This window comes from Sorghum bicolor, chromosome 6 (genome assembly GCF_000003195.3).
Source record: "Sorghum bicolor cultivar BTx623 chromosome 6, Sorghum_bicolor_NCBIv3, whole genome shotgun sequence".
NCBI classification, from domain to species: domain Eukaryota; kingdom Viridiplantae; phylum Streptophyta; class Magnoliopsida; order Poales; family Poaceae; genus Sorghum; species Sorghum bicolor.
This window is the reverse complement of record NC_012875.2, coordinates 56362668-56382196: the sequence shown is the minus strand read 5'-3', so window position 1 is coordinate 56382196 and position 19529 is coordinate 56362668. Positions and strand designations below refer to the sequence as shown.

Genomic DNA, 19529 nt, shown 5'->3' with positions numbered 1-19529 from the left:
ATTTGCACATTTAGGGAGTAAGCAACCGAATAGAGAACTACAGAAATGAACCAAGGATCTATTTTGCTTCCATCAGAATTAACAAATCACTGTTTCTTGGTATCCAGAAATTCAGTCCATCACAGCTGAACACAAACTTAGACAAATGAACAGGAACACAACTATGCTCAATCATTTCCATCAAACCGAATAACAGAATCTTTCAACTAATCCAGACCGTCAAACAACATGCAAATACCAGAAAATTAAGCAGCCTCATTCGGGTATCATCGCAGAAACAATTTGATTGCTAGCAAATACAACGTGGTTCAATTATTGCTACGAGATATTCTGGTTTGGAAGATCTAATCATCCATTACTCCTCAGAGTCACTAGGGTGGTAGTCTGAGTCCTTAGAATCGGATTTACTCCCAGAGGATGCCATAGAGTCGTCACCGTCTGATGGCTGCGGTGGTGGTGGCTCGTTCACCTGCACTGGTACCATTGGAGTGCGAGGTCTCCGAGGGACAACCAACTGTTGTATATCAATGCCTCCAGGAACTGCATCCATATCAGTTTTTATGTGACGAGCATAGGAAGTCTTCATAGCCTCGACCTTTTGTCTAACATCAACCTGAAAAAAATCAAAAGTATGAAAACAATCAAAGTAAGAAAGATAGCCTATTATAACACTTAATATGTTTCAAAAAAAAACTTACTCCGTCGAATGAGAAGGTAAGCTTTCCTTCTTTGAGGTTCCAAAGAGTGACCTTGTCTTCTAGATCCTCCATCATTTTTGGGAAAAAATCTACCAGCACTTTCCCTCTTGCGACTCTCTGATGATCTTCAGTAGAAGAGGAATTGAAATCGGGACTCACATACCATTCAATTTCATCACATGCACTTTGAAGTAGCTCCACTCTTGTGACGATATCTTGGCGTTCCATAGAAACAGCTTTTGCTATTGAGATTTGCTCCTTGACTAGTTTAAAAGCCACAGAAGTATCAGAGGGTTCTACAAAGAAAAGAAAAACATTCAGACCATATTTTCTACCAAAATCTAATTAGCTAACTGAAAAAAGAAAAAAGAACTGACAACATGCAGTAGCAAAATCCTGATTTTAACTTCAGTTTCCAGACAACATTCAGTAGCAAAATTCAAACTGTAACAAACTGAAGTAAAAAATCAGGAAATATTAAGTGTACGACACTCATTTCAGAACAGTCAAAAATTAAAACTATGTACATACGCTAGATAGATATCCCTCGAAGCAGCGACACATTCTTGACACACAGTTTGAACAAATAATAGATAACAGATAACTTTAGCTTTCAGGAAAAATTATTAGTTAATACAAAGGTTTTGCACAGGATTTTTGGAGGATTTGCCTTCCTAAGGATTTTTTCCTATCTAGCCCTTTCGTTCACAGGAAAGTAAAGGGATATTTCCTTAGGATTGCATTCCTATGGTATTTGACACAAGCTAGAAGAATTGATCTTTCCTCCCAGGTGCTAGCTTGTGTCACCTATGGAATATTTCTAGGTGCAGCAATTGTTCTAGCATGGTAAGATCAATTGCATAGAAGATCACACCTAAGGATATATCTTACCATGCTAGAACAATTGCGTAGGAGATCTCACTAGTTGTCCAGCAATTGTTCAGTAATTGTTCTCTGAGCAATTGTTCAGCCTGAGCAATTTCAGTGAACAATTGTTCAGCAGTAGGGTAAGAACAATTGCAGTACCAGCTGCTCAGCAATTGTTCTCTGATCAGGCCAGAACAATCTCCTATAGAAATACTGCTTAGTAAGATCCACAGATGACCTAAGGATATATCTTAGCTAGACAATTGTTCAGCAATTTGATACTAACTGGTGTGATCTTTCCTATGCAATTGTTCTATCATGGTAAGATCAATCTCCTATGCAATTGAATATATTACTTAAGCTGACAATTACTTATAGCAGTAGGGTACCATGGCAAGATCAACAATTGCTTAACTTTAGGCTGTTACAGTTTGATACTCCTAGAGAATCTGACTCAAGTTGGAGCGGATATTAGATAACAGATAACTTTAGCTTTAAGGGAAAAGTAACAGTGTTAATACAAAGGTAAACGATATACATGAAACAAAGAAGTTATTAGAAGAGAGAAAAAACAACCATGGTCATCATATTTTCTAAAAAAAGCTAATTATCTACTTTCAAAAATAAGTTAATACATTGTTACCTTGCCCAGCAAAGGGAGACTCGAGATGACTCCTTTGATAAATCTGAGCCAATTTAGATTTCTTCCTTACAATCATCTCAGCCACAATCTTCTCAAGCCTATTACTTTCATTTTCCACCTGAAAAAAAAAGAAAAGAACTGGATATATTTGTTTAAGATCTGTGGTTTCAAACAAGACATTCACATACTTACAGTTTTCATGAAGTCCTCTGAAACAGCAAGGTGTTCAGGTATCTCATCCACTGACTCGGCCTTAGCATAATGAAGTAAAGGTATGAAGTTTAGCTTCTCTTCCACAGGAACAGATATGATTGACCAGTATGATATCACAGAGCCTGCCAATTTCTTTAACTGGTAAAAAGGTATAGAAAGTTCAGTACATTTACCTTACAGAAGTGTTATGATGTAACAGAGAAAGACAAACTACCTGTACAAACCTCTCTGTTTTCTCCATTCTATCCATCTACAAGAAAACATTTATTCTTTTCTCAGAAACGTTGTGACACGATACACTTGAACAAAGGAAAATTTTACAAAAATAAGAATGAAAAAAAGAAAAGCAATATACATATAAACATCCACACTGATTTAATTCTAAACAAAATTAGGAGGTCAAAACAAAACACAAATAGAAAAGGATAAATCAACAACAAAAACTACACGCATGCACATGATGCAAATATCACTCAGATGTCACCAGATACGAGAGGTAATATGCAAACACTACACTCATATAATCCATTGTCACATCATATAACCATATATATTACTATATGAGAACTTAGATCGGATAATAACAAGAAACAAGGAAGATAGTAGTTGCATTTTTCACCCGATTGCAAAAGCATGTCTCAATTTAGGTAATGTGTATGAACAATACATGGTAGTAGTCTGATCCCTGATGCTCTGTTCAATCTCTGAGGAAAATTAAGTTCAGTCTATTAAGGTAGTATTCTGATCTCTAATGCTCTATTCAATATCTTAGGAAAATAATGTGCACTTCAAAAATGTGAAGTTTCAGTGGAGAGGGTACAAGCAATTCTAGCAGAACTGGAGCTGTTTCTCCAGCAGTGCTTATTAATGTGAATGCAGCACCCACTCCTGCTGCCCTTGGTACAATACTGTTTGGAAATTTGGATCAGTAGTTGCATATTATTTAGTATTTACTGAAGCCAACGTCATTTATGTTTTACATTTTTTAAACAATCTTTTGTGCAGGTCAAGTAAAGGAGGACACAGCATATTCAATGTGAGTTATGGTTTCAGTGTTGGACAAGGATTTAAATGTGGGTTTTGTGGCACTTCCAAGAAATCCGGAGGTGCAACATGACTAACAAGCATCTAGCTAGGGTGCCAGGTGATGTCGCTTTTTGCGAAAAGGTGCCAAGTTATGTGAAGTATGCTATGTGGAGAAAGCATAAAGATTCTAAGGATAGGAAGAGAGATTTAAAGAGGACCAAAAAGAGGTTGGAAAATGCTCTTCTAAGATGGGTGGAAAAGAAAGTATTTATGTGGCAAGCAACGAGGAGTAGCGGATGCACTTTGGTAATGGCATTATCAAGACGGCAAGACCAGATAATGATTTGCAGCAAGAACAAGATATGAGGCAGGCCTCATATGAGCATGGATCTTGTAGTTCATCTGCCCGAACAGCTAGTAGTGGATCACGCAGGAGATCTCCAACTGTACAACCAAGGATTGACTCATTTGTTGCAACTTCTAGTTCTGTCCAGCCTAGGATTGACACCACCTTGAAGGAAGGAGTGGTGGATAAACTTGCACAAGCTTGGTCCAGATGGTTTCATGACATTGCAGGGATAAAAGCTAATTGTCCTTATTTTCAAGCGGCAATGAGGTTGACTCAAGAGTTAGGAACAGCAAGTAGGTTGTTCGGTGGGAGTGACATCGATGGCCCATGTTTGGAAGCTAACTATAAGAGCATTGAGGAGTCTCTTGAGGTCTTTAAAAGGGAAAGGGATTGGAAGAAATATGGTGTTACAGTCATGTGTGACTCATGGACAGGTACGACAAGCATGAGTATTATCAACTTCATGGTGTATTGCCATGGGTGCACATTCTTCCATAAGGCTATCAATGCAAGTGAGCACATCCAGAATGTATGTAATTTATGTCGTTTTTGTATGCCTTGCAAACTATCTTTCATGATTCATGTGCGCTCTAATTTATGTGTCTTTGCATTAAACGAGCGGTAGTTGACATTGGCCACGAGAATGTTATGCAGCTTGTCACAGACAATGGGACAAATTACAAGAAAGCATATGCCAAGCTTGTTGAGAAGTACCCCCATATTGTTTGGCAGCCATGTGCCGCTCATACCATCAACCTAATGTTGAAGGACATGTGTAAATTCTCTAAGATTGATGATATTGTGTCCAATGCTAAAAAATGTACCAATTTCCTACATAGCCACAATAGGCTGCATAATGAGATAAAAATAAGAATTTGAGGGGAGATGGTTCGATGGAATGCAACTAGATTTGGAACTGTCTTCATGTTCCTCCAGAGTTTGTGGGAGAGGAAAGATAAATTCGAATAGTGGATGGTCTCTAATGAGTGGAGGAACAATACTGGAAAAATGAGCCCGGCTTCAAGTATGTTGATAGTTGTATGACAAGTTCTCAGTGGTGGAATGATGTCAAGGTTGTCTTAGATACAATTGGCCCACTCTATTTAGTACTTCACAATGTGGATGGAGATGAGGAGGACGGTTGCTGGTCTGAGGCCAAGATTGTTGAGTGCCATTAAAGAGACAGAGGTCTATTTAGGTGAGGGGACGCATAGAGATACATGAGAGTTATTAAGGAGAGGGTTCAATATATCTAAGATGACACATTCATTGTTGCTGGTAAGGAAAAACAATTTATCCGTATCTAGTTTTTCATTGGAAAACAGCATGCTAATGTGTTCCCTATGATTGCAGCTTCTGTCCTTGATCCAGTAGGGCACTATCGATTCCGTCTTCATGAAAATATAACAAGTATCTGAGAGCTCTTGAAGAGGCAATTGAAAGGCTAGCTGAATCGATCGAGTGGGGTTGAAGCAATAAGACAAATATGTGTCTTTATATCGTATGACGGAAAGTTCAATGGAAAATTAGCAAAGGGTGCAGCAGGCAAAATGCCAGCAGGTAAAATTAAAAAATTATGAATGCCCCAAAAAAAATAAATGAATGTCTCAAATTTTTGTATGGGCCTTCATATGAATACATCATGTGCCTTTGATTTTCAGCGGATTGGTGGGTATTATTTGGCGGTGATACACCAGAGCTGCAGAAGTTGACATTTGTATTGTTTCGCAGTGTCTCGTTTAGTGGGTGTGAGTGGAATTGGAGCACTTTCGCACTAGTTCATGCAAAAGTGAGAAACCGCCTTGGTAATGAGAAGCTGTGGTTTCTCACTTCCATCAAACAGAAGGTGGTTTCTCAAGGTGGTGTAGAAAAAATCAAACAGAAGAGGAAGAGGCTGCTCCATGTGCTCTGTTGATGGATTGCACATTATTTGACGAATCAAACCCAATCATGGATGAATATGATGATTTATGTCTTAAAGAAATGCTTGGTTGATCAAAGAGGAGGAAGATTCTTGCTTTACAAAGGGCTAATAGGAGGAAAGACAAGAGGATTGTTGAAGATGACTTCGTAGAAACTGAAAACCAGGGGAGGCAAAACTAGGCTCCCGCCCCCTCTTGCCTGCTCCAAAACATTGAAGGCCCATGAAGCAGCTGTAGCTAACTAGCCCAGGAAGCAACCAATATACTCATTTCTTTAAAAACAAGCTAGCATAACAGCCCAATAAATAAAATTGTACATAGAATCCACTACAGAGCTCTTCTATGGGCTACAGCCCTCATTAGCTGGCTTGTGGCCGCCAACGTTCTAGGCATTATTTTATTTTTCATTCCTTAAAAGAAAAGAATTACTGTAGCATTAGTGTAATTACAATTAGCACTGGACAAATTAGCCCCCCCTATATTTTAGTTCACCCTCCGCCGCTGCTGAAAACGACACAGATGAAAGCAGGCCACATGGCAGCCCTGCTTATGCTGAATCTGGTGATAGTAGCTCAGCAGAAGACAGACAATGAACTACAGCCATTGAATGATAATTAATCATGTGTGTGCATTTACGTCTTTTCTTGTTTACCAAAGACAAAGAGGCTAATGCGTTTAAATATTTCAGTAGGTGGTACTCTGGTCCCACAACAACAATTTGAAGAGCAAGCAGAGGACAATAATCTAAGGACAGCGTTCTAGGAAGAAGAAGAGGGAGGAAGGATTTCTCTATTAGCTGTGTAGTCTTGTCTCTTTAGATTTTAACTATAGACTGACTCTGAATTTGAACTATGGACTTTTGATCTCTTTCAGGCCTCCTTTTTTTAATTATAATGGACTTATCACTTATATATTTCCCATTCATGACTATGAAACTATGAACTGGACTGTTATGACATATGTTCTGTGCCTGTAGGAACTTGCACCTGTTATATGCACTCATGTGAACTATCTGGATGTTTGTTATGCATTTGCATGGAGAGATAATTGTGATATACTACGTATTTGTGGAACTCTTTATCTAGTTCATTAGTTATGACTGGGAGGTGGGAAGTGGGAACATAGATAAGTGATAAGTCCATAATAATAATTCATAAAAGGAGGCGTGCAAAAGATAGTCCATAGTTCAAATTCAGAGACAGTCCAAAGTTAAAATCTAGACAAACAACACTCAGCTAATAGAGAAATCCTTCCTCCCTTTTTGTAACTTTGTGCAAACGGAACTTCGCCCGAAAATTTCTAAAAAAAATTGGTGATCTCGGACAAAATTTGGCCGAGTTTAAACGTGCTGGTTTACATGGTATTTTCAAAATTCCGGCCGGAATTTCGTGAACGGTCTTTTCGGCCCTGGCCGAAAAAAGATGCAAAACAATCTAAAACCCTATTTCAATGAACCCACGCGTCACGATTCCTGATCAAACCCTACATTCTGACGAGCCAATAAAGTCTCTAAACCCTGACCGAATCCAGTAAACCTAGCAACAATCTCCAAACTCTGATTTAACTCAACGAATTTATCAAAATCAGCAAACCCCTCAATAAGTCCGATCAGCAGGTACGCGAAAATAAAACACCGCGACGGAAAGGGGCGGCGCCAACGGAGGATTTGTAGGCAAACCACACCCGCAATTAAGCCCCACCAAAACTGGCTCATGGAGAAACACATGCAAAGGGAAGGAGACGAGGAGTACGGGTACCGTCGTCGAGCACGAGCAGACGCCCGGATTGTCGAGAGCGGCGATGGATCGGAGGAGGAGGGCTCCGCGCTGCCCTGCCTCCCCTCTCCTTCTCCCTCCCGAGTCGAGGCGGTGCTGCTGTGCACGAGTCGGATGGGTTTGGCCAATGGGTACGAATGCCCGAGCGGCGGCTCCTTTTGCCGTGACGGCGGAACGTGCGTCGTGCGTGAGTTGTTACGCTCGTGGCTCAGCCGACTCCATAACGCCACATGGCCCATACACAACGCTAGGTTATTGGGTTGGGCTTCATCCAACGATGGGATGCAGCTTTTTTTATCTTTTCTTTTTTTTTCTTGTAATAGACTTGTTTTATTTTTGTTTTAGAAAAAGTCTACATAACCCGTTCAACTATACACGTTGAACTATTTCACCCACTGAACTATAAAACCAGATTTTTCACACCCTAAACTTTCCAAAACCAGTCAAATACCCCCCTCAAACGGTTTTAAAAGATGGTTTTCCTACAATTTTGTCTTTATTTATTTATGTTGAATCTTTAAAAATTTATAGTAAATCACAAAAAAATCATAAAATAAAATAACTAATTTTGTTAGACTTCACATGAGTAGATCTATATAGTGAACATATAATGTGATATGTTTTAGTACAAAATTTTTTGTTGTAGCTTTAGACCTCTGAATTATTCCAATTAATTAAGCATAGATCTAAAGCTACAGTAAAAACTTTATACTAAAGCATACCACATTATATATTCACTATACAGATCTACTCATGTGGTGTCCAATAAAATTGGATTTTTTATTCTATGATTTTTCTATGATTACTATAATTTTTCAAATATTTAACAAAAATAAATAAAAACAGAAAAGACTAAACCACTTTACAAAACCGCCTGATGGGGTTATTTAACCGGTTTTGGAAAGCTCAGGGGTAGAAAATCTGGTTTTATAGTTCAGGGATGAAAACGGATCAGATACGGACGGATATCACTAATATCATATTTGTCGGATTTGGATTCGAATATGGATAATGTCAACAATGTCGGATAAGATACTATTGGATGTTGACATCATAAATATACGATTTAAGTATTCGAATACGGAAAAGGTATCAGATATTAAACATTTTGACTCGGATACGAACAGATCTGAACCCCTCTAAACGAATTCGGTCTCGAATACAGTCAGAAAATATTCGTACCATTTTCATCCCTAGTTCAGAGGGTGAAGTAGTCCACCATGTATAGTTGAGGGGTTATGTAGACTTTTTCTTTTTTATTTTCTTAGAGCAATTCCAACATCTTCGCTAAAATTAATAGTCAAATTCTATTATTTAAAATAGAAAATTTCTCCAAAAAGAAGAGATTCATAGTAGCCTTGCTATTTTACAAAGTCTAAATGATCATCGAAAATCAAAAGATATCAACTTTCTATTTTATAAAATTAGATAGTATTATTTTTGCTATATAAATTCTAAAATAGTCTCAAAAATAGTCACGCTTGGAGTTGATCGAAGAAAAAGAAATTTATAATATTGTGTTGTAATCTTCGACCAAAATAAGAACAAAATGTAAACTTGTAAAAAATGACGTTGCTTTTTATTTTTATTTGGATCTGGATGGCCGGAACACCGTATGCCATCGCGTCGACATGAAAGTGGAACACCAACAGAGAATAATATAATGTCAGCTCTTATCTTCGAAGGAAAGGATCCTAGTTTGACCTCTCTTATCTTGGATGATCGACTCAACACTAATATTCTTGGGCCAAAAATTTTCTTTTTGACCAATCACATTAAATTTTTGAACGCATAGATAAAGCATTAGATCTATATTTTTTTAATAATAAATTATGAAAATTTCAGTTCACCACGAAATTTTGTTCACTATAAAATTCTATTCACCAGTCCATCTTTATAGGACTATGATTATATATAAAAAGAAAGCAAATACTATATGACACCAAGCTTTCATGCTCCGTATTAGCTTTGTATGCAATTCTATTGAGGACTCTAAGCCTATCTCCAATCTAAAATCAAATAGATTTTCAATCTGTCTCCCTACTAATTCTATTGAGGACTCTAAGCCTATCTCCGATCTGAAATCCAATAGATTTTTGATTTGTATAGACGAGTCCTTGACACATCGATAAAAAAAGGTTATAGAGCTTGATATAATGTGTCAAAAAGCTACAAAGATTGATAAAGTCATAAAAACACATGGATAGTATGAAAAGTCGGAGTTATAATATATTTATGTGTATATCAAGGTGTATTTTAATTCAATATAGGTTTAATAGGACATTATTATATTATTTTCGACATTAATTTGTATTAAATTATAGAAAGATAATAAAACACAAATAGACATTCACGTCAACATTTTGCATGAATGTTTGATAGTTTTTTCTCCCGGTGCAAAGCACGAGCATATTTGCTAGTATAGGTAAAAAAATAACTAATTACACAATTTGTATGTAACTTGCGAGATAAATCTTTTAAGCCTAATTAATCTATGATTAGACACTAATTATTAAATAAAATAAAATGCTACAGTAGTCAAATCCAAAAAAAATCGCAAACTAAACAATGCCTTAGAAGAAGGGAAAACTTTCTGCAAGAAGGATACATTTTTTTTTTGTGTGTATGATCTCGGCGTATTGTATTTGGGTGGAACCTAATGCTCTTATTTTCGAAGGAAAGGCTCCTATATTGAGCTCCTAGAAAGCTAGGAGCCTATTCTTTAAAGATCTACTCATGTGTGAATGTAGCAAGTGTTATTTCCTTCTAAGAATACATCATGTGCTAAAATGAATTCCACTCTACATATGTGAACGTAATGTGTAGATCTACTTATGTGGAGTCTAATAAAAATAAATTTTTTTAATTTATAATTTTTCTATTATTTGTTATGATTTTCTTAAAATCAACTGAAATAAAAAAAAAGAAAAGACAAAACCGTCTTTAGAGAGGTAAAACGGATAGTTTCAAAAGTTCAGAAGGTGGTTTACTTGATTTTAGAGTTCAAAGAGGAAAACATACTTTAGCAAAAGTTTAGGTAACGTAAACCTTTCCTATTTTGGAACCCACTCTAGCCCCGGGCGTCTTAGGGCTTCCCCAACGCACTTAGCTGGCGTGCTACCCCAAACACCACGTAGGCATGGAGTGTCCAACTTGACTAAGGTCATCCGCAATAGTTATCAAATAGCTAGTTAGAAGGAATTCTATTGGCTCTCAACAGCACTTTACAAATAGCTAGCGAGATGACATATAAAAATATTAAAAAAATAGCACTCTCATTGGCTATCGAGGAGTGGGATCAAATAGCTAGCGACTTCCTAATAGCTAGCGACTCATAAATAGCTAATTTAGCACGATCTTATAGAAATAACTCTCTAACGATACTCTCCACAATAGCTAGCGACTTTCTAATAGCTATCAACTTCCTAAGCTAGCTATTTGCAAATTGCCATTGAGAGCCAATAATATTCTTCCTAGAGATCAAATAGCTAGCAATTTGAACACCATTGCGGACGCCCTAACTAGAGTCTGTGGTGACCATGAACGCACGCGCGCCGGCTGCTGTGGCGCCTAGTTGGCGTCGTGCTCAGCCACTGGCATCCTCGTTCCTTCTCTTGTACACATTGCCAACCATAACACATGAACCTATCTAGTTCTTTTGTTCACTTGAGATAATGCTTCCATGTCTGATCCAATGGCACCATGTTCAGAGTTACCATCTCTACACTGAAATGTGGTTATGCACTACATATTACCCATGACGTGTATGCACATGGATTTACAGTCTTCCCCTAGACACATATAAAGGAAGCATATATTTGCGAGTTCAAACAACCAATTAATAGGTAAAGGTGACATGAGGATACAAACATCAGTCTTCCTCCAAGGAACATATATATTTTTAATAGCTTTGATTAACCAAAAGAAAGGAAATAAATTGTCTAGCACCACATTCAGTTAATGTAATATAGCATGAGACATGAATTAACAACTCCAGAGCCATGGTTGGCAAGTACATGTAAAGGGTAGATAACTCACAAATTATTTCTGTTCAAGATAGTAAGGGCTCTGGTTGAAAATGTTACAGTCATCAAGGAAATCTGAAAATTGCATTACAGATGTATGTGCACCATGGAAGGCAACATAAAAGGCCAGTGTATATAAAGTGGAGCTGTAAATGGTTTCAGACATTTTGGTATTCAAAGTTGAATATAGTATAAAATGACTCACCAGTGACATGACTGGATTACCAGAAATAATAAATGGAATTTAGTTTCTACGTTGGCTATTTTCAGGAGAGCAACCTAATGGAACAAATCATTAGTCAAGAAGAACAAATCATCAGTCAAAAATACTGGAGCCTGATATATTTTGCAACTATGAAGTCAAAAATATAGGAGCCTAATACATTTTGCAACTATGAATACTGAAGCCTAACAACAACAAAAAAAGTTACGTGGACACATAGAAAACACATCTTAAGTACTGCTATTGGAATCTGAATGAAAAAAATCCATTGCCTATCTTTTGATGTCAGTAGGAAGACTCTGACAATAGCGCCAACTAGCTAATTAATTTCAAGGCTAACTAATTAACCTTTTCTGTGTTGCTACACAGCCTAGACTGCAGCAGGTAGTTTGATTATTTTGACCATCATCCTCTATGCTGCTACACAGCCTAGACTGCAGCAGGCAGTTTTGATTGTTTTGATCATCATCCTGACTCAATGGCTCAGGAAGGCAAACATGAAAATTTGACACCAATTCAGGTATTGAATGTTATATTTCTTGGCTTGACTGAGTGAAAAAAGTTAATAGTGTCACCCTGCACAACCTATGTGGTAAATTTAGAACCCTATGCATCATAATAATAGGGAGGCTCTAGAAATTCACACCTTTCTGTTATATGTGGTCGCTTTCCCATGAAGCCGGAGTATATATATAAATTATAAAATTTAAAATCCACTCCACGAGGTACTTGATTACATTCGAAGGACATAAATAAACCTTGAATTAGCCTAATCTAGAAACATTAGGTTACTGCCGTGCTGTGCATTTGTGAAATCAAATTACTACACAACCTTGTAGCCTCAAAGAAAAAAAAACAGTATTTGAAATCTGAATCTAAATTGCTAAACTCAATACTTTTTTTTCCTTTTTAATTAAAAAAGGTATGCCATACACCTAGAATTCAGTAGCAAGTTTGATTAAATATCTCAATATGGCATCAACTTAGTATTTGACAGTACATGACTTAAATATATATGTCCATGGTTTCCAAACATTATCAGCAATCTAGTTCAGTAGTTTGACTTTCTCCTTATGGTTGCACTGGTAATGCTGTGTCACCAAACCCCAGTCCTAACACCCCCTGGTCCCTGCCCTGAACATGCCCTTTTTGTACAAGGAAACAACCTGCAACAGTGTTTATAAAATTTGAAGCATATATTCCTCTTATCATCTCACTGACGGGAACAGATAAGAAAATTATGGGTACAAGTTGGCAATATGTATATATAAAATAAAAGCATAAAAAAAGTGAAGATGAAGAGAACATATACATGCAATGATCTTTCATGAGCTTCATAGCACAGAAATAAACTGGACGAAATGAATACTAATAGGCCTAGTGTATTTTTTAAAATTACAAGTATGCAAACATTACATCTGTCAAATTGGGAGCACCATTATGTATACAAATAAATTATGCATTTTTAACTGACACATGTTGGAGGTTACTCCAGAACCACTTGAACAGGAGTTGTTGAGCAAGGAACATCTTTAGCAATCTGGTTAAGTATGTTGATTCTTTCTTCATTGCCCCATTGGTGTTCCTGCTTCACCATGTCCCAGTCCCAATGGCCTCTGCCCTGAACAAGCCCATTTTTTAACAAAGAAACAGACTGCAACTTTGTTGCTACTTTCATGACAAAGCTAACAAAGTAAATTTGTCTTTCTGTTCCCTCAAAACCAGTTATCACAAACTCCTTAAGCTGATTGTGGCAGAACTTAGGGGATTGCCATACAATGTCATCACAAGGATCCTCTTCCCAAGGGCTAATATGCATGTGAAGGCTCTCAAGGCATGGCGCCGCTTCGATGAGGAGACGGGGCCAAGAAACATCCCAGGATGAAGGCACATCAGCGATCAGGAGCCTCCTGAGTTTAGGTAACAACAGTGCGGAGCTCCATGTCTTAAACCATCTATCATATCCAGTAAAGCGGACAACAAGATCAGTTATTCCTGGGCTGCCCCCAAGAAACATATTGAGGTCCCAACTAGGTATACAGGGAACTCTACGTCTTTTGAAGACGCCACAGCATCGGGTAATATTCAAGTATTTGAGGCATGGGAAGGAGCTAAGATTGTAAAACACTAAAGTGTCAATGACAGCCATGCTTTCAAGCATTGGGAGAGTGTGCAGCTTGAGCCGTCCAAAATAGCAATGCTCAATGATAAGCTGCTTAATCTCTGATCTGGGGGCATGGACAGCCATATCACCTTGCTTGATATTGCAAGACTTGATGTGCACTGCTTGTAGCTGTGGGCACAAGGTGAACACAGCCACATATGCTGCAGTTGGAGTTGAGTCTGGCAAACCTTGCAAGACCAGACTGGTGAGCGTGCGGAAGTCCTGCAATACTGGAAGATGGCAAGCTGCTAGCTTCAGACTTCGCAGGCGAGACTTGTGCGGATCATTGCAGAGACAATGATGAGGAAAACTGTGGGAATCCTGCCCAAAGAATGTAGACTTCGCTGAAACCTCGAGATCTTCAACCCCCCAAGTGTCCACAGCCTTGGCTATCAAGCGGTTGATGCAGCCCAAGGAGGGCCAGGTAGCAAAGAACTCAACCCTCAGTGTAGAAACACTCCGCAAACCTCGGCCATCAGGGTCATTGTCATGGATGTCATCCGCATCCAGTAAGTTGTTGATGGAGATGGACATGGAGCGCATGGCACGTCGCTCATAACGCACAACATTGGCGCAGAGCGCCCTGAAATTAGCGAGGTAGCCATATGTATTAAAATTGGCTTCCCTGTGGACCCTGATGCACTGGTGGTAGCGCCGAGGAAGAATATCATTGACACTGAAACTGAGGGCGTCAAGCTCGCGCGGGATGCTAGCCCAGCGCTTTGAAAGGGCTGCAGTGGCGAGGGCGCTGCGGGTATCCAGGCGGCGTAAGATGAGGAGCAGCAGATCGTCGGCGAGGGCACTGACGCGGTCATCACTATAAGACGACGCACGCAGGGACAGGGATGAACTCTTCCTACCTATGCCAGAGCTGAGGCGGGAGCGGTGAACCGGGCTGAGAGCGGCGATGGCGCGCTCACCCGGTTTCCAGGGCTTGCGATTACGCCAGCGGGAGCGGATAAATCGCGGCATCCGCAACAGGAATTCCGACCAGCAACTCCGTTCGCTATCAATCCCGACCGCTAGGCGTAGCAGGGGCGAGCGGCGACGAGCTCGAGAGTAATAGGTTGCTCGACGACGAATCGGTGAATTGGGCGACAAGTTGTGGGCAGCGGAAAGTAGAAAAAATTGGGGACTGGCACGTGGGGAGCTGGACGGCGGTGGTGGCGGATCTGGCTGAGAGAGAGGTTAGAGGTGGCGGCGGCGGCGGATCTGGACGAACCCGACGGTGGGCTCGCCCATGGGATTTGAACGCCGGAAGAGAGAGAGAGAGAGAGAGAGAGAGAGAGAGAGAGAGAGAGAGAGCTGCAGGCCAGGCGGCCACAGGGTTGCTTTTCGGCGGTGGCGAGCAGCACCAGGGTGGCGGAATCCGGCCACGCGGAGGAGGCGTAGGCGGTGGTGGAGGAGTCGGTGCACTACGGGGGGCGGAGGCCGAGCAGGCGAGGGGAAGACGGAGGCGGCGCGAGGAGAGAACGGGGATCGGCGGGTGACGACACCGTCGATTGGTTGAGATGACCACGGTACCTTTTGCAGTTTACCGCCCCCACTCGCTCAGGATATTTTACAATCAGATCCTTTCAAAATGCAAATACACCGGCCCTATCCATTCCAGTTGGGGGGTTCCCGATTGCCCCCCAAATTTCCCCTGAACTACCAGCTCCACCGGGTGAGCTGCGCGCCCCTGCTCCATTCTTCAAACCTTCTCATGCATTTGATTTGAAGGTGCTATCCTACGGATTTCGGATTCCTCCCAACTACAGATGAGCGGTGCCACTTGGTGGAAGCCCTGTGGAGGTTCGGCAGTAGAGCACGGACTGTTCTCCTGCGCCGGGAAATCTGCATCTGAGCAGCTCCGTTCTCCGTGTCTTGAGGAATGGAAATGTCGCCTCATGTCTCCTCTTCCCTGTTCTTGCTCCATCTGATGTAGAAGCGGAAGCTTCCTACGGCCCCGCATCAGCTTTTGCAGATTGAATGGTACATTGCATGCCCTTTTCTCGATCTAGAAATGGCTCTGAAATGGTGCTATTTTTAATTGGTGCTGACTATAAATCAATTGGTAGGAATAACCAAATGCTACTTGAAACAAGTGTTCGGTTCCAGTCAGCAAGCAGATCTACAACGAACTGTATAGGCGCATTAGACATGGTTATTTCAGTCTTTCATTGTCTGGTCCTTTTCTTTTATTTCTGCAAATAAGACATGCAAACTTTTGCATTATCTGCTCCCTCCATGTCCTTCTACTGCATGATTTGTGTATTTATTTCTGATTTCAGAAGGAGTATGAGATATGATAGATGTGGATGCAACACTGTGCTCAGTTTCAACTTTCGAAAGATAATGGTACAATTTAAATCATCCTTCTTGTTGAAAGACACACGCACACACTCCTGCCCAGAGGATATTAAGACAACTGAATGTCAAGAACGAACACTCATGCTGCTCACAGCACGGTTTGCTTCTCTAGAAAAAAACTGATAGCAAAAGGATCAGAAGTTCAAAACTGATAGCGGATAGACCAGAAGTTCAGAACAAGTATGTTTATTTGTGCAGCTAAAAATTTCAGAAAAGTTCCATTGGAAAATAGAGGCTAGGTATAAAGAGTGTATTCTTGCCAAATTACATTCCAATACTTGGACCCATCTATCTCATGATAGCTTTATCTATTCTAAAATTACTCCTGCTATGTATACATATTCGATATATTGTTTTGAAGTGTGCTGAGACTGAGAGCCTGAGAACACTTGTCTAGGAGTACAAACTTGTCATGGCTGATAACTCTATTTGCATATGTTGTAATGAGCTCATTCCCGTAACCGCCAGTTCCGGCGTCACCCGGCCCGCCCACCTGCAATACTCAAGATGCCCGACTGGGATTTGCTTCCTAATAATCAGTTAATTCATCCTCGGAGCTTGTCATCCTAATAATCAGTTAATTGATCCTCAGAGCTTGTCAAACATTGAGTCAAACATTAGAATATAAATCATGTATAACTTTTTAAGTTGTTGAGTTTGAAAATGTGAAAACCGTACGAATAGATTTATCTTGAAAAAATACTTTCATAAAAATATATATATATACCACCTTTTGATAAATATTTTTATAAAAATAAAGAGTCAAAGTTAATCTTTGAAGACTGTGTTATTTGTTCTAAATGACTTTCTTTATGGGTACGGAGTGAGTAAAGTTTAAAGCCTATTTCAGCTACTCCCTATAGTAATAAGTAGTATTATTACTCTATGGAGGGAGCACTTTTGCTACTCTACGGACAATGATGTGACTGATGCAAGTAAACACTGCAAAAACAACCCATGATAAAGATCAAAACAAATTTATTACATAACTCGCTGCACAGAGTCTGAAGCCATCCATTGATATGGAAACACTTTATTCAACTGCAATCTCTCTACTATTCTAGTCTCCACTCATTGACATAGTCTCCAATTATAGGATCACTTGCATCCTTGCAAGTAGTCCACAGCCCACCGTCTAGTGGTGGCAAAAGTTTAAAAGCATGTTTTTCCTGCCTTTTCGCCAGTAGTATTGGTCGAAACTAATAGTTACTTTCCGAATTCCAATTGCCTTTGTCAGTATGAATTGAATGAACTGGAATTCGCAATCAGTTCCCATCAATTTCTTGAACTCTACTTTCTCGAGATGATCAAAAGAAAACTCATGGGATCTCCAATGGCACGAGTTATTATCACATAAGAGATCCAATTCTGATTGCTCCTTCTGCAGTAAAGACCGTGGAAGAATATATATGCATTATTATTCCACGAATGAACAGAAGCGGATTAAAATTTAAGAAACAAAACTCTAACCAATTAGTATATATGGACTAACGGAAGAACATTTTTCTCACCTTTTTAATGATGTAGCATAGCTGTAGCCTGAGATATTTAGGCCTTGTTTAGTTCACCTCAAAAACCAAAAAGTTTTCAAAATTCCCTGTCACATCGAATCTTTCGTCACATGCATGAAGCATTAAATATAGACAAAAATAAAAACTAATTACACAGAGACGAATCTTTTGATCTTAGTTAGTCCATGATTGAACAATATTTGCCACAAACAAACGAACGTGCTACAGTAGCGAAATCCAAAATCTTTTCGCATCTAAACAAGGCCTTAATATTGCTGCATTGTGCAAGGATACATGCTATGCCAGGTCCGGTGGAATGTCGCTCCCGTAGTTTTGTGTCACATGAGCAAGTAGCGGAATCCTGCCTTTGATTATGTCAACGGTTTGATACTTTGTCTGATCGAAAAGGATAAAGCAAACACATAAATGAGAAAACTGGAAAAGAAAACATTATGGACAGAGAAAAAAAATACCAGACTTTGTTGATGTTTATTTTATTCTTTTAACATTTTTTAGGCAAATTGAATCCATAGAACAGATTCAAGTGCACGAATTGAACAAAAAAATGAAGACACTAGCATTTTCATAAGTTGTCTGTCTGAATGCATACAAGATACCTGTGGGATTCCAAAAGACACTTCAAGGCATCTAGTTAACCTACAGCATTGCAGGAGATGAATGCTACCATCGTTTCTGTCCTCATTGTAGGCCTCCAGGAACCTGTACTGAATTTTTTTTTTTTAAAGATAAGTAACCAAGTAGATTACAACACAGGAAAAAAGGAAAAAAAAACAAAGCAAAGCCTACAGCCAGAAACCTACAAGCCAGAACAGGAGGGAAACAAGTTCAAAAAACAAAGAAAGATAAAAAGAAAATCAAGACGATTACACAGCCTCATCTAACCATAATTCAATATCCGAGAAGTACTTCTTGTCAATAATGAAGTTGGCCATAATTTGCCTTCCTAATAATGAATGAATTAATTGATCCTCCGAGCGAAGTCGTCAACCAACCAGCACGATCGAATCGATGGCACTGGTGCGCCGTGCGCGTGCTTTATTTTGCTTCTTCTCCTTTAAATAATCCTTCCGTTTAAAAGTATAGTCAACGCCTGATTAATCAAGCTAGCGCCTTATTATTATCAGTTTATCAGCCAAGTCGCAAAAAAAAAGTTTATCAGCCATGAATAAAATAAAATTCTTGGGGTGCAGTCCACATTTTCAGCGGTCGCACGCAAGTAGGCAATTCGACAGTTCTTCACAACACACAAGCGTAAGTCGGCAAACGGCATGTCCGGACCCCGGCTGATGGAGAGGTGAGGGAGGGTCCACGCATCGACGTCACGTTCACGCCTAGCGCGTACATATGTACTTCATATGTCCTGTAATACAGTACGTTCTAAAAACAACTTAAAAGAACACTCAAATCATACATGTACTCACAGTGGCGGATCTAGGATTTTAATCATGGGGGTACGAACGAAAACAATATAGTTCATCGATATGCACATAACATAATTAGATCACTAAACGGTGATAAAATAGTTGTGAATATAGAGTGTTAAGGTTGTTATATAAGCTGAGTAGACTAGCAATTATGTATAACAATGTATTATACATGTATATATTATTAAAGAGTATACATATTAAATGTTTTTCAAAAAAATTTGGGGGGACAGCTGTCCCCCCATAGTACTACTCTAGAACCGCCCCTGTGTACTCATAGCTTATTCTAATTATAGAGTTTTTTTTAAATTATTAT

At 39.3% G+C, this 19529-nt stretch overlaps 1 protein-coding gene and 1 pseudogene across 1 annotated transcript; both read right to left on the bottom strand.

Annotated features, from left to right (window-relative positions):
- Positions 138-7616, bottom strand: LOC8066784. Its single transcript, XM_002447055.2, has 6 exons — positions 7476-7616; positions 2636-2671; positions 2401-2559; positions 2209-2326; positions 699-994; positions 138-613 (listed from the first exon to the last, which is right to left on the bottom strand). The coding sequence occupies exons 2-6, from the start codon at positions 2669-2671 to the stop codon at positions 356-358; spliced, it is 867 nt and encodes a 288-aa protein (XP_002447100.1). The 5' UTR covers positions 7476-7616; the 3' UTR covers positions 138-355.
- On the bottom strand, positions 12985-16650 carry LOC8074705 (annotated as a pseudogene).